Source organism: Xenopus laevis, chromosome 4S, assembly GCF_017654675.1.
Source record: "Xenopus laevis strain J_2021 chromosome 4S, Xenopus_laevis_v10.1, whole genome shotgun sequence".
NCBI lineage: Eukaryota > Metazoa > Chordata > Amphibia > Anura > Pipidae > Xenopus > Xenopus laevis.
Window position 1 is genome coordinate 13,052,242 of NC_054378.1, and position 15,195 is coordinate 13,067,436.

The 15,195-nt window shown below is 43.9% G+C and overlaps 1 protein-coding gene across 11 annotated transcripts in view; it reads left to right on the plus strand.

Moving 5' to 3' along the window:
* shank2.S (SH3 and multiple ankyrin repeat domains 2 S homeolog) overlaps positions 1–15,195 on the plus strand; it is a 299,657-nt gene that overhangs the window by 214,680 nt on the left and 69,782 nt on the right. For all 11 annotated transcript variants that reach the window (XM_041561943.1, XM_041561941.1, XM_018260197.2 and 8 more), the window contains 2 exons: positions 5,679–5,761; positions 8,020–8,144. In XM_041561943.1, coding sequence (XP_041417877.1) covers positions 5,679–5,761; positions 8,020–8,144 — 208 coding nt within the window. The remainder of the gene's footprint in view (positions 1–5,678; positions 5,762–8,019; positions 8,145–15,195) is intronic.

The window sequence follows — 15,195 nt, forward strand, 5'->3', positions numbered from 1 at the left end:
GTGCCAGGGATGAATTGGGGTGGGAAAAAGAAAAATCACACATTTACCAGCAAGTCCGTTGTCTGTAAATGTATAATGTTGCAACAAGTCAATTACAGCACAGATTCTTATCATTGTATTAAAGGGAGAACATAGAGACCCTAAATTAAGTTCTGACTCCTAGGTTTAGCTTTCCTGCTCTAAAAAGACCACTACATTAAAGGTCTCTCTGATATGATTGGGCAGCACATGCCGACTCTGGGCCACACAGTGATATCAATCAGGCTTCTGGCTGAGTATAGATTTTCCAGTAATCCATGTTTAGCAGCCGATTGATGAGTGAGGGTCTTTGTCAGCATTGTAGATTCACACACAATGGATGTAAAAACCATAGAAAAGCGTCACCAAGGTGTGACAGCCAACAGGATCCCCCTGGGGCGATGTAATTTGCTAAAATGTGTCTCACAGCAATACATACTAATGATCTTTTTGTGATTCTTAGTAATCAGCAAACATTTACTAGAAGGGAGATAACTTCATCCATCAATGTCCTGCAGCGGGAACTGACAGTCTGTCTACCACAGTTTTTGGTGTAATGCAATTTCTGTTCTTAGGAAGAAAATAGATTATCTTGAAAGCTCAGGATTACAGTGCCCATTATTATTTTTTTTGCTACACTACTGTAAAAAAATAGATTTTTTTTTGTCCTTCAGACTGACTGTACCCCTAGTTGCCAGTATTCTTAATTTAATACGAAAACGTACATCAAATCACTTCTTTACATTTCCTCTTCTAAGATCTTCATGCATCGCCTTCCTGCCCAATAAGAAATATTGACATTGCAACCAAATTCAGTGACAAGCATCTGTTAGAGCCGCATGTCGATGAGTTAACAGTTCTACTATTCTGGGGTTACCGCTGTGCTGCAGATATTGATGGAACCATCCTGCACAATGGCATGCTGTTTGCACGAATGCTAAAACTGTAGTAAACTAATATTTCATACAGTGGCGTAACTAGATGTTGCTGGGCCCCACAGCAAATTAATTTTAGGGCCCCCAACATATCCAGTGTTTGTCCTGTTTTACCAATATATGTTCAAATTGCTCATCAAGGAGAGCCTCATGGGGCCCCCTGTACCTCCTGGGCCCCCTGCAGCCACAGGGTCTGCTTCCTCTGTAGTTACGCCGCTGATTTCATATATTTTACAGCCACGTATTCCAGGGGTCTAATAGTGTTGCATCCCAGGGATCTAACTATGCTGCATGTCAGAGATCTAAAAGTGTTGTGTGCCAGTGATCTGATACTTCTGTATGCCAGGGTTCTACTATTGCTGCATGCCAGGGATCTAACACTGCTGCCTGCCAGGGATCTGATAATGCTGCCAGCCAGGGATATAATACTGCTGTCTGCAAGGGATCTAATAGTGGTGTGTGCCAGGGATCTAATAGTGCTTCACGCCAGGATAGTGTTGCCACCCGGCCGGTATTTTACCAGCCTAGCCGGTAAAACACCAGACAAGGCTGGGGCCGGTATAACAAATTTACTGGCAATGTAGCTGCAGGTAAATTTGTAATACACCTAAAAAAAAGCCTGTGGCCTGCCCCCAGCCTGCTCCAAACGTACCTGTTTCCTGGGCTTCTTGCCAAATTCGCGCGTATGGCTCCGCCCCTTTGACATCACGACCCGGCCAGCCAATAGCGTGTCACGGTCCCGCCCCTTTATTGTCACGGCCCCACCCTTTTAACACCGCCCCCTCCACCTGCCTGTATATATTATTTTAAAAGGTGGCAACCCTAGCCGAGGATGAGGAGAGTATAACAGTGCTTTATTAGCAGAGACTCATGCAGCCATTACACAACAGTAAGCTTTCACTTTCACTTTTAAGCTGTCAGGAAGTATGCACAGTATAAGTCTTGAGCACAGTGACATCTACACGCAATTTGTATAAACAGCACACCAGGGATCATAATAATGCTGCCTGCCAGGGATCTAATAGTGCTGCGTACTAGGGATCTAATAATGCTGCACGCCAGGGATCTAATACTGCTACCTGCCAGGGATCTAATAGTGCCAGAGATCTAATAGTGCTGCATGCCATGGATCTAATAGTGCTGCATGTCAGAGATCTAATAGTGCTGCATGGCAGGAATCTAATACTGCTGCATGCCAGGGATCTAATAGTGCTACCTGCCAGGGATCTAATACTGCTGCTGCCAGGGATCTAATTATGCTGCCTGCCAGGGATCTAATTATGCTGCCTGCCCGGGATCTAAAACAGCTGCCTGCCAGGGATCTAATAGTGCTGCGGGCCAGCGATCTAATAGTACTGCATGCCAGGGATCTAATAGTGCTCATGCCAGGGATCTTAAAGTGCTGTATGCCAGGGATCTAATAGTGCTGTGTGCCAGGGATCTAATAGTGCTCATGTCAGTGATCTTAAAGTGCTGTATGCCAGGGATCTAATAGTGCTGTGTGCTAGGGATCTAATATTGCTGCCTTCCAGGAAGCCATCAGTGCTGCATGTCGGGGATCTAATAGTGCTGGATGCCAGGAATTTAATTATGCTGCATGTCAGTGGTCTAATAATACAAAACACCAGTTGTCTTATAGGGTTGCATTCTGCAGATCTACATACCAGCAATCAAACATAGCTGAATGCAAGGGATCTTCTGGCCCTGTAAACTGGGACTTCCTTGTGTTGCATGCTTAGAATCTAACTGTACTGCAGGCTGGAATCTAATAGTGACACAGGACAGCACATAGCTAATATACCCTTTATACACCCCATACACCTGTTTGGTATCCCATGTATTTTTAGTTCCCATCTCAATAGATATGAATAGCGCCCCAGAGGGAACATCTCCGTCCTAGTCATTGCCAACACTGCATTAGACAAGGTTAACTGTCTTCTGATAGAATCAACCATAGCTTGAGTGGAAATATAATAGGGACTTCAGATTGTAAGCTTCATGAGACAGGAACTGATGTGAATGTTGAACAGCTTCTGTCAAGCACTTGTGACTACATCAGCTCTGTATAAATAAAGGGCAAGTCAGCTTTCCCTCGATATTATGTCACTTGCCAATACAACTTTGCCATGATCATAGCTGGCATTATTATAATTCACTGTGCTGCAGGTTGCATTACACAATGTGTTTAACCACTTCCCTGCCAAAAAATAGTGAGCAAAAGCAAATAGGGGGGGATAATTGGTCAAGCCAGACGAAGGGTGTTTAAAAATTCTGGTCAGATTCCCTTTTAACCTGACGGGCAGCGTGTACTATTGATCAGTTCTCTTGTTATGGCTAAACTATACAGGCCTTGCTTAGGAACAGAAATGGTGCAGTCTGATCCCAAACCACTTAACTGTACATTTTTCTGTACCTGAACAATATATTGCTACCAGGAACAAAATCATTTAGCTGAGGTATTACTGTTTAGCTGGGGCAGTAATACGGACTGAATTCATTGAGTGCAGCCATCTATACTTGTTTCCACCAGCGCATGTAATGGAATTTTAGCCCCTTCCTCAGGAGTATTTCTATTTAGAACTTGGACTAGGTCTATGACTGTGGGATAACAGGTATAGTAGGAAGAGATGGTGCCTATAGTAAAAGTGGGATAATAGTCTCTGGGAAGGGAGCGTGACTGTGGGATAGCAGGTATAGTAGGGAGAGATGGTGCCTATAGTAACAATGGGATAATAGTCTCTGGGAAGGGAGTGTGACTGTGGGATAGCAGGTATAGTAGGGAGAGATGGTGCCTATAGTAACAGTGGATAATAGTCTCTGGGAAGGGAGTGTGACTGTGGGATAGCAGGTATAGTAGGGAGAGATGGTGCCTATAGTAACAGTGGATAATAGTCTCTGGGAAGGGAGTGTGACTGTGGGATAGCAGGTATAGTAGGGAGAGATGATGCCTATAGTAAAAGTGGGATAATAGTCTCTGGGAAGGGAGTGTGACTGTGGGATAGCAGGTATAGTAGGGAGAGATGGTGCCTATAGTAACAGTGGATAATAGTCTCTGGGAAGGGAGTGTGACTGTGGGATAGCAGGTATAGTAGGGAGAGATGGTGCCTATAGTAAAAGTGGGATAATAGTCTCTGGGAAGGGAGGGTGACTGTGGGATAACAAGTATAGGAGGGAGAGATAGTGCCTATAGTATCCGTGGGATAATAGTCTCTGGGAAGGGAGTGTGACTATGGGATAGCAGGTATAGTAGGGAGAGATGGTGCCTATAGTAACAGTGGGATAATAGTCTCTGGGAAGAGAGTGTGACTGTGGGATAGTAGGTATAGTAGGGAGAGATGGTGCCTATAGTAACAGTGGATAATAGTCTCTGGGAAGGGAGTGTGACTGTGGGATAGCAGGTATAGTAGGGAGAGATGGTGCCTATAGTAACAGTGGATAATAGTCTCTGGGAAGGGAGTGTGGCTGTGGGATAGCAGGTATAGTAGGGAGAGATGGTGCCTATAGTAACAGTGGGATAATAGTCGCTGGGAAGGGAGTGTGACTGTAGGATAGCAGGTATAGTAGGGAGAGATGGTGCCTATAGTAACAGTGGGATAATAGTCTCTGGGAAGGGAGTGTGACTGTGGGATAGCAGGTATAGTAGGGAGAGATGGTGCCTATAGTAACACTGGGATAATAGTCTCTGGGAAGGGAGTGTGACTGTGGGATAGCAGGTATAGTAGGGAGAGATGGTGCCTATAGTAACAGTGGGATAATAGTCTCTGGGAAGGGAGTGTGACTGTGGGATAGCAGGTATAGTAGGGAGAGATGGTGCCTATTGTAGCAGTGGGATAAGTCTTCCCAAATGCAGAAAACGGGCATTCCTAATGAAGGAAGTGCATGGCTTTTAGACTAGACTGTGGCAGACTATGGCTATTATAAGGGATGAGACCCTCCTATATATGCTGCACTGAAGCAAGCACTTTCCCTGCAGCATGACATGTGCCTCAGGTTCCCTGAACATTCCAGCCTCTTCTGTTACTATTTAAATTATGCAGTTTTTCCCCCCCTCTAATGCTGTGGAAATCAGTGCCTTGGTGACGCGGAGCTGCACGTTGCTTGCATTGTAGGCAAGTCATGTGACCGTGTGAGATTTCTTGCAGCCTCCAGTAGCCCTGGGAATGGGATTTTGATGCAAGGCAATTGGGATTTCATGTGTGCCTTTTTTTCCGACCAGGGGAGGAGAAAGCCCACTTTTTAAAGTGATGCCTCCTGATTTTTTACTCCGGCTGGTTTAGAGGCAGCTCGGCTGGGGGATGCCTCGCTTGGATTTACAGCTGAAGATTTTATTAAGGAGATCATTATTCACTTTTTTTGTACCCCCCTCCTATTGGTAGTCCTGTCTAGCACACAGCTGACATGATTACACATTCTCCCAGCCATTTGTACGTAGCGGAGATCAGCATGCCCGCTGTCTGCCTCCCTCGCTCCTCTTCTTCCTTCTTGCAGCTTTTCCACTATGTCATATCGGATTAATTTGTCTTATTTTTTTTTTTTATTCTTTTTTGTCCTTATGCCTTTCCTTACTGATTTTTCTTCTTTAATGTAATGCTTGCCACCTGCATTGCTGTCTGAGTAATTGGCTGTGACGGTAACGATGATGAAGATGCATTCTCGAAGACCAACTGCTGCAGTAATGATGAGAGGATTTAATAACAGTCGTTATGCTCGAAATTCTCCCTACAGTGACTGCATCATCGAGGAGAAGACCGTGGTGCTGCAGAAAAAGGATAATGAAGGTTTCGGATTTGTACTCCGAGGGGCAAAGGGTAAGTACACTACATGTCATTATCCTAATGTCTGTCAATATATATGTTGCTATATGCATGTAACAAGCAGAAATCATCCCTGATTTTGGCCCGAAATGGGAGCCTCTGCTTCGCCTTTCTGGTTGTGCCCAAGTGAAAACCATCCAGATGTTGTCAGATGCATCTGGAGGAGTTCCACTTGCCCATTTCTCAGGCAGACAATCCTTCTGCGCTTTCTTCCTAACCCTTGCATACCTGCACCTTATAGGAATTAAAACAATAAAAACTTTCTGACTGCAAAAAACACGATCCGCGTTGCCCAGCCGCCTGGCTGCCATTGCGATTCAGGGCCCACTTGGTGGTGAAAGGGTTAAAGCACTCTGCAAGCTGTTGATGTGGGATATAAATTATGCACAATTGTGTATACTGTATTGTTCTTCCCACTGACAGCACATCATTATGTTTCTAAATGCAGTAAATTCCTTCTAAAAGCAAAAAAAAAAAAAGCCCCCGTCTCTAATGTGTGAGAGTAGCTCCCACCTTATTGATAGAGGGTCTAACTTTAAGGTTATCCTCCTGCAGTGTTATGCAAACGAACCGTGGAACCAATGACATCAGTAGTCACTAGACGCAGGTGTCTGAAACTTGTCGCTCTCCGCCTGAACTGTAAGGGTAAGGACAAACGGGCACATTCGGGGAGATTAGTCACCCCGGGAACAAATCACCTCTTCTTCGGGGCGACAATCTAACTCCCCAGCAGCCATTGGCTGTCAAGGGGCTGCTGGGGTTTTTTTTTTGTTTGGTGACACCTGTCAAGCACCACCTTGAACTAAGCCATTTACCCACTATTATAGACAGAATATAATGTTACTCTAAAAAGGAAACTTTGGAATTCAGTATAACTGTAAAAGCATGCCTGTTCCAAAGGCCCAAAAGAGCAAGGAATTTAAATAAAGGGTATAGAATTTTGCCTTTGCGAGTAACCGATTCACAATGCTCTACAACAGGGGTTTTCTTCCCCTCCTCACCCCCTTTAATTCTGTCTCCTGCTGTGACTTCGGCCAGCTCAGTAGAAAGATGATTTGGGGATACAACACTGTAGCTTTTAGTGAAAACCAGGACAATTGGGTTGTCTTGTGTTGGTGGAATCTTGTGTTTTGTATGTGATGAGTGTTGGGTTGGTGGAATCTTGTATGTTGTATTCGATTAGTTTTGGCTTGTGTTGGCTGACCTGTGTGTTGTGTTGGGCTAATGCCAGTGATCCCCAACCAGTGGCTTATGAACCACTTGTTGCTCACCAACTCCTTGCAGCCTCAAGGCAGGTGCTTATTTTTTAATTGGCTTTGGAGGCAAGATTTGGTTGCGTACAAAACAGGAGTACTTTCAAGCAGAGTGTCCTGTTGGCTGCCCCTCCACATAGGGGCTACCAAATAGCCAATCACAGCACTTATTTTCCACCAACCATGAACATTTTTCATACTTGTGTTGCTCTCCAACTCATTTTACATCTAAATTTTGCTTATGGGTAAAAAAAAAGTTGACTACCCTTTAGTTAATGTTTTGTTTTAAGTGAGGTTCAAAGCAGTGTAGGACCTCGCACACCCTGCAGAACGAAAGAGACGCTTGATGCACAAGGGTAAAGGCTCAGCTAACCTCACGATAGGGTACAACACAACAAAATCCGATGGCACACAGGACTGAAGGAATTCTTCCAAATTTTATTTCAAAGCGGAATGCAAATGCAAATGCATTCCGCTTTGAAATAAAATTTGGAAGAATTCCTTCAGTCCTGTGTGCCATCGGATTTTGTTGTGTTGTTTTAAGTGAGGCCTGTGTTAAGTTTTGAGTGAGAATTCCGTGTGTGTTGATCACGCCTTGCTTTTGTTTTGCCCCAATTCCACCAACACAACAGAAGACTCATCTAATACAACACATAAGGTCCCCCAACATCACACTCAATGCTCACTGGCTAAGCTTGGGGCAGAATTCACTGAGGAGTTGTTGAAATGTTACCATAAAATCATCTAAACTACTCATTTGACCTACAGTACAGTCTTTGTTAAAGTGATGCTATAAAGCAACACAAGTCTATGGACCTCTTCAATTGGCTGGCTCTGGGGTGGGGTGCTTCTCCATGCATTAGTATCCAGCTAAGTAACTCTAATCACTCTGTTGAACATCATCCTATATGTGCACATTATTCAGATAAGGAGTAACCATTCACTTTCAGCACAATATTGCTCAGGATGGATCATGGTTTCTTATGTTTGCCCCCTAAGCTGACACGCCTATTGAGGAATTCAACCCAACACCAGCATTTCCGGCCCTACAGTACCTGGAATCTGTGGATGAAGATGGGGTGGCTTGGCAAGCTGGACTACGGACTGGGGACTTCCTGATTGAGGTAAGGAACACTGTTGTTTTTTTCAAAAAAGGCTATGTCTTTGTCCTAGTTTATTGTAGTGGTGGTGGTTTAAGTCAGTGCTGCTTTTCTTAATCTGATATGTATATTTGTCTTCTAATATTCTTAACTGGGTTCCTGGTGAACAAACTCTACCCAGATCAAGGTTTCTCTGTTGAGACTTGTGTTGACTTGTATAATAAATTGTGGATTTCTGTGCAGAGAAAAAAGTCGAATCCTTGGAATGTCTTGTTTGGTTCTTTCGCTGCTGTGAATGATCAACCTCAGTGACTTGTTCTCTAGCCTGAGACAGTTTGGCCAAGCTCTGAGTTATATATGTCACTGTAATTAGAGGAACACATGTTTGGTTATGACATTCTAGTAGACCCAGTGATCTCTTATACACTGCCGGTAGCACGTCTTATATAACCAATAATTTCCTTTGGCAAAATAATTCATGCCTGGAGAACAAGCTCATTATGGGCCTGGTTATTTTCTTATGCTATGGTGCAAGACTTGTTATCATGAAATAAGGCTGGATCAGTGTAGTATCAGTTCTGTTGGTTTCGTTGGGATCAGCAGTGGGTTGGTCTTTAAATTGAAATATCCACATTTATTAGAGGAAAGGGGCATGGAAGAAGAGATTAAGTAACTTAATATATCTATAACTATGAGAAAAATGTTCATTCTTGGATACTTGTGCAAGAGGGGTTGTCATAATGAGGAAAGGAAAACTGTAGGCTGCTACATGGCCAGGCTCCAGAGGTTACCAGTTGTATACTTGACTGTATAAGTAGAGATATTAATATTCCACTTTTTAAGCCAAATGTGTCCGTTATATCCAGGATGATTTTTGATATTCTGCATTTCAGCTCTTGTATATTTTTAAAGTCCAATGCTGCGTTTTAAATGATGAGAAACTACTGGCTGTTGCTTCTTGGCTATGGTCATTGATTCTGCTAGTCTGTTAGACGTAATGTACATTGCCTTCAGTGTCAAAGAAAGTATAAATGAAACATCTACATGTTTTGTCAGTACTGTAAATGTCTTAACTGGTGGCCATCATATGAACTGTCACTGTAGCTCCCTTGACAGAGCTCTCTTTTGTCTGACCATAGCCCTGTTAATTATTGGATTTGCAGAGGGTTCCTTTGCTTATTTGTAAAGTAGGGCTGTTTGGCCTACACTTGTGTTGTCACCATACTATACCTTCTATTATCCCACTGCTACTATAGGCACCATCTCTCTCTACTATACCTGCTATCCCACAGTCACACTCCCTTCCCAGAGACTATTATCCACTGTTACTATAGGCACCATCTCTCCCTACTATACCTGCTATTCCACAGTCACACTCCCTTCCCAGAAACTATTATCCACTGTTACTATAGGCACCATCTCTCCCTACTATACCTTCTATCCCACAGTCATACTCCCTTCCTAGAGACTATTATCCACTGTTACTATAGGCACCATCTCTCCCTACTATACCTACTATCCCACAGTCACACTCCCTTCCCAGAGACTATTATCCACTGTTACTATAGACACCATCTCTCCCTACTATACCTGCTATCCCACAGTCACACTCCCTTCCCAGAGACTATTATCCCACTGTTACTATAGACACCATCTCTCCCTACTATACCTGCTATCCCACAGTCACACTCCCTTCCCAGAGACTATTATCCCACTGTTACTATAGGCACCATCTCTCCCTACTATACCTGCTATCCCACAGTCACACTCCCTTCCCAGAGACTATTATCCCACTGTTACTATAGGCACCATCTCTCCCTACTATACCTGCTATCCCACAGTCACACTCCCTTCCCAGAGACTATTATCCACTGTTACTATAGGCACCATCTCTCCCTACTATACCTGCTATCCCACAGTCACACTCCCTTCCTAGAGACTATTATCCCACTGTTACTATAGGCACCATCTCTCCCTACTATACCTGCTATCCCACAGTCACACTCCCTTCCCAGAGACTATTATCCCACTGTTACTATAGGCACCATCTCTCCCTACTATACCTGCTATCCCACAGTCACACTCCCTTCCCAGAGACTATTATCCCACTGTTACTATAGACACCATCTCTCCCTACTATACCTGCTATCCCACAGTCACACTCCCTTCCCAGAGACTATTATCCACTGTTACTATAGACACCATCTCTCCCTACTATACCTGCTATCCCACAGTCACGCTCCCTTCCCAGAGACTATTATCCCACTGTTACTATAGGCACCATCTCTCCCTACTATACCTGCTATCCCACAGTCACACTCCCTTCCCAGAGACTATTATCCCACTGTTACTATAGGCACCATCTCTCCCTAGTATACCTGCTATCCACACTCCCTTCCCAAAGACCTTGATATCTAGTGATTTCTGAAAAAAGCTTTAGCATCCAGAAAAATGAGCCCAATCTTGAGGACAAAAATTTTTTAAAAAAATTCATGTAGAAAAAAAACATTCCCCCCCATTTATAGGGATCAGAAAATACATAATAACACATGGGAATATCAGATCTAATAATTTCGGCAAAATACCACAAAAGTCTGCTAGCAAATGGGGAAATTACATAAGCAGGCAGAGCATTTTCCCCCCACTAAGAAGTAATTAGATAAAATTTCCAACATGGCTGCCTGCCTGATGTAGTTGCTGGGCTATGGTTTCCATGGTGACGGTAGCTATGATTCTAGGCCTTTGGTTTAGATTTTTGGAAGCCTGGATAATGAAATACTTTAGTAAATGCCCATAAAATGACTCGAAAGGAATAAAAAGCTGGATGCTGTGTGCGTGTGTTGACATACTGAGTAACCCCCTGGCAGAGGCTGCGGCTTTGCTGTTCCCTAATGACCTTTGTCAGGTTCATTAATATCTGCAGGGGTATGAGGCTTGTATGTGATAAACACAGAATTCACTGGTGACATATCTGCTGAAAATATCTAACTGCTCTTACACAATATAATATGCCTTTGTATTTGCTTTGCCATTTGAAGGGGTCCCTCTGATGTTGAGGGTCCAGGGAAAATATTGTTCTTTTTGTTCATCCCTAGAACTGGCCCTGAGGACACTGTCATCTCTTCAGTTTTATATCTTGTATTTATCCCCCTTTTAATAATTTAGCCATCTCCGTTATATGAAAATTGTTGCTGCCTAAAATTCTCATTGTTAAACGGTATAAGTGCAAATTATTTTTTAATAATAAGATGGAAGGGTTCCCCCTACTGTAAATGATAAGGATATTAGACGTCACTGAGGGGTCCTGTGGCCATATAAAGGCACAAGGCTACAGGCTGAGTTATACAGGGAACTCTGAGTATCACTCATGTATTATAAGGGATAATGTACCCCCTACTGTAAATGATAAGGATATTAGAAGTCACTGAGGGGTTCTGTGACCATATAAAGGCACAAGGCTGCAGGCTGAGTTATACAGGGAACTCTGAGTATCACTCATGTATTATAAGGGATAATGTACCCCCTACTGTAAATGATAAGGATATTAGAAGTCACTGAGGGGTTCTGTGACCATATAAAGGCACAAGGCTGCAGGCTGAGTTATACAGGGAACTCTGAGTATCACTCGTATTATAAGGGATAATGTACCCCCTACTGTAAATGATAAGGATATTAGAAGTCACTGAGGGGTTCTGTGACGATATAAAGGCACAAGGCTTCAGACTGAGTTATACAGGGAACTCTGAGTATGACTCATGTTATATAAGGGATAATGTAGCCCCTACTATAAATGATAAGGATATTAGAAGTCACTGAGGCGTCCTGTGACCATATAAAGGCACAAGGCTGCAGGCTGAGTTATACAGGGAGCTCTGAGTATCACTCATGTATTATAAGGGATAATGTACCCCCTACTGTAAATGTTAAGGATATTAGAAGTCACTGAAGGCACAATGCTATAACCTGTGTAGGGAACACATATAACAAGTGAGAGAGTGGTACACCAGAAAGATCACAGTGTGGATCATCTCTGAATTATTCATTTAAGCAGAATGATTTGTATAAGTAGACTCCCAATTTTAAACTTGATGAGGGAATGAAGGTGACAGCAAGCACATTTGTTATACTTTATAAGGTGATTTATGTTGTAAAAGGCAGGGTACAAAGTGCATGTAGGGCAGAAGGGACAAGCACAGAGGGTTCCCTTCTCCCAACACCTACCCTTCCCCTCAACTTGCACTCATGTGGCCCCTAATGCTCTTGCACTTCTGCCCTGGATCATATTAAGTGTCCTCTGTTAAACATATTGCTAAATGCCCCAATGTCAAGATCTGACAAGTTTAATTTGCTCATCAGGTACAATCCATTGAGCTCTGTCCCTCTGCCCAGCAGCTTGCCTGTGTGCGTTACAAATGATTGTCCTTTTTGGTCTCTGATGACGTAAGAGTCCTAAATGTCACCTGTGACCCTTTTATGCCCACAAGGGCACTTTGATAAACAGGGTTTAAGCAAGGTCAAACTTTGAGAAATATCAAATGTCTGGTACAGGTATGGAACCTGTTATCCAGAATGCTCGGGTCCAGAATGCTCGGGACCTTGTTGTTTCTCTTACTCAATGTAACTGAATGTGTCGCAGTGGGACCTGGATTTTACTATTGAGTGCTGTTCTTATATTTACCTGGCAGCTGTTATCTTGTGTTAGGGAGCTGTTATCTGGTTACCTTCCCATTGTTCTGTTGTTGGGCTGCTGGGGGGGGGAAGGGAGGGGCTGATATCACTCCAACTTGCAGTACAGCAGTAAAGATTGACTGAAGTTAATCAGAGCACAAGTCACATGACTGGGGGCAGCTGGGAAACTGACAATATGTCTAGCCCCAAGTCAGATTTAAATTAAATATAAAAAAAATCTGTTTGCTCTTTTGAGAAAAAGATTTCAGTGCAGAAGTCTGCTAGAGCAGCACTATTAACTAATGTGTTTTTTCCCAGTATCCCTTTAACTTCATCCATCCAGTCAACTTTGTACCCAGAGCTGGTAGAGAAACGTGGCAAGGCAGGGTTATTACTAGGGTTGTCATCCGGCCGGTATTTTACCGGTAAAATACCTGCCAGGGCCGGGGGCGATATTACAAATTTACCGGCAATGTAGCTGCCGGTAATTTGTAATACCCATAACAAAAGCCGTTGGCCCTCCGGCAGAAATTACCCCTCTTTCGTCTTCTGCCCCTCTTGCGATGGGGCCCCGCCCCCTTTCGCATCATGCTGCACGTGGCCCCGCCCCTTTTTACATCACAACCCGCCCATTTACCCGTGGTCCACCCATTTTTTCATCACGGTGTTCCGTGGCCGCCCCTTTTTTCGTCACGGTGTTACCGCCCCCCATCACTGGCCGGTAAATTTTTTTTAAAAAGGGGACAACCCTAGTTATTACTCCAACCCTCAGGTTGTCTGGAGCCCTGCAGAGCAGCGTAATATACAGAGGGACAGTGAAGCAGTTCCACCCCTGGAATAGTTTGGAACATTTTCCTATCTATGTAAAATCCACAGGGGATACCTTTATGTAAGATTGTACCACGGGGCTAGTTTATGTTTGTGGGGGCCCGGGAGCAGCTCTAGTACTCGGAATGTGATACAAATCAAAGGCCTAGCTCAGATCTGTTTACCATTATATTTCTGCAACAACCACAGTATAAGCGACCATGTTGGTAACTGCTGCTGCTGCTGTTTAAAGAACATAATTAATGTAAGTGTGCTGTTCCCTTAAGAATAAAGTGGCCAATTGTATTGCCCTGACTTGTTTAATATGCCCAGGGGCTATAGAACAAGTGAGCGGCGTGTGGGATCTGGGTAAATCAATACTCCCAGTGTTTCCAATTATTAGAGGTTGTTACATTGTGATGGAGGCTACCACAGGTGTTAGATGAGCGAAATAAAATAAAACCACAGGAGACAACAGCCGTCCGACTCCTGATGGCTCCGGGCTTCTGACTCCAGGCTTCTGACTACAGGCTTGCTTGTGACTGTGGAACTGGTCATGAGGATTAGAATGTGCAGAATAGCAATATCTTAGCTCTTCTTCCTGTCCTGTCCCACAGGCTAGTGTCTGTTCTATGGGCCACAGTATCCTCACCCACAGGCTAGTGTCTGTTTAATGGGCCACAGTATCCTCACCCACAGGCTAGTGTCTGTTCTATGGGCCACAGTATCCTCATCCACAGACTAGTGTCTGTTCTATGGGCCACAGTATCCTCACCCACAGGCTAGTGTCTGTTTAATGGGCCACAGTATCCTCACCCACAGGTTAGTGTCTGTTCTATGGGCCACAGTATCCTCACCCACAGGTTAGTGTCTGTTTAATGGGCCACAGTATCCTCACCCACAGGCTAGTGTCTGTTCTATGGGCCACAGTATCCTCACGCACAGGCTAGTGTGTCTGTTCTATGGAGAATGGGATCCTTACCCATTGTATCTTTGCCCACTGTATTCTCACATATGGGCTAGTGTCTGTTCTATTGGGCACATTATCCTCATCCAAAAACTAGTGTCTTTTATGAAGCATAGTATCCTCACTCACTGTATCCTCACCCATGGGCTTGACTGCATGGTGCTGACACCCATTGACTCTAATGCATTTGGACATCTGGAGTTTTCCCCTGTAGACATTTGTTATTCTATAGGGCCCAACAAAGGGCAAGGTGCTTGTTCCTTGCACCCCCCACCCAAATTAATCTCTATAAATACCCATTCATTATTTAGAATAGGGAAAAAAAGCCTGCAGGATAGAAATATGCCTTGTGACTGTTGCTGAGAGCACCCGATGGTGAGAATTTGGGGTGATGCCGTATCAGTGTGCTGTTCCCTTAAGAATAAAGTGGCCAATTGTATTGCCCTGACTTGTTTAATATGCCCAGGGGCTATAGAACAAGTGAGCGGCGTGTGGGATCTGGGTAAATCAATACTCCCAGTGTTTCCAATTATTAGAGGTTGTTACATTGTGATGGAGGCTACCACAGGTGTTAGATGAGCGAAATAAAATAAAACCACAGGAGACAACAGCCGTCCGACTCCTGATGGCTCC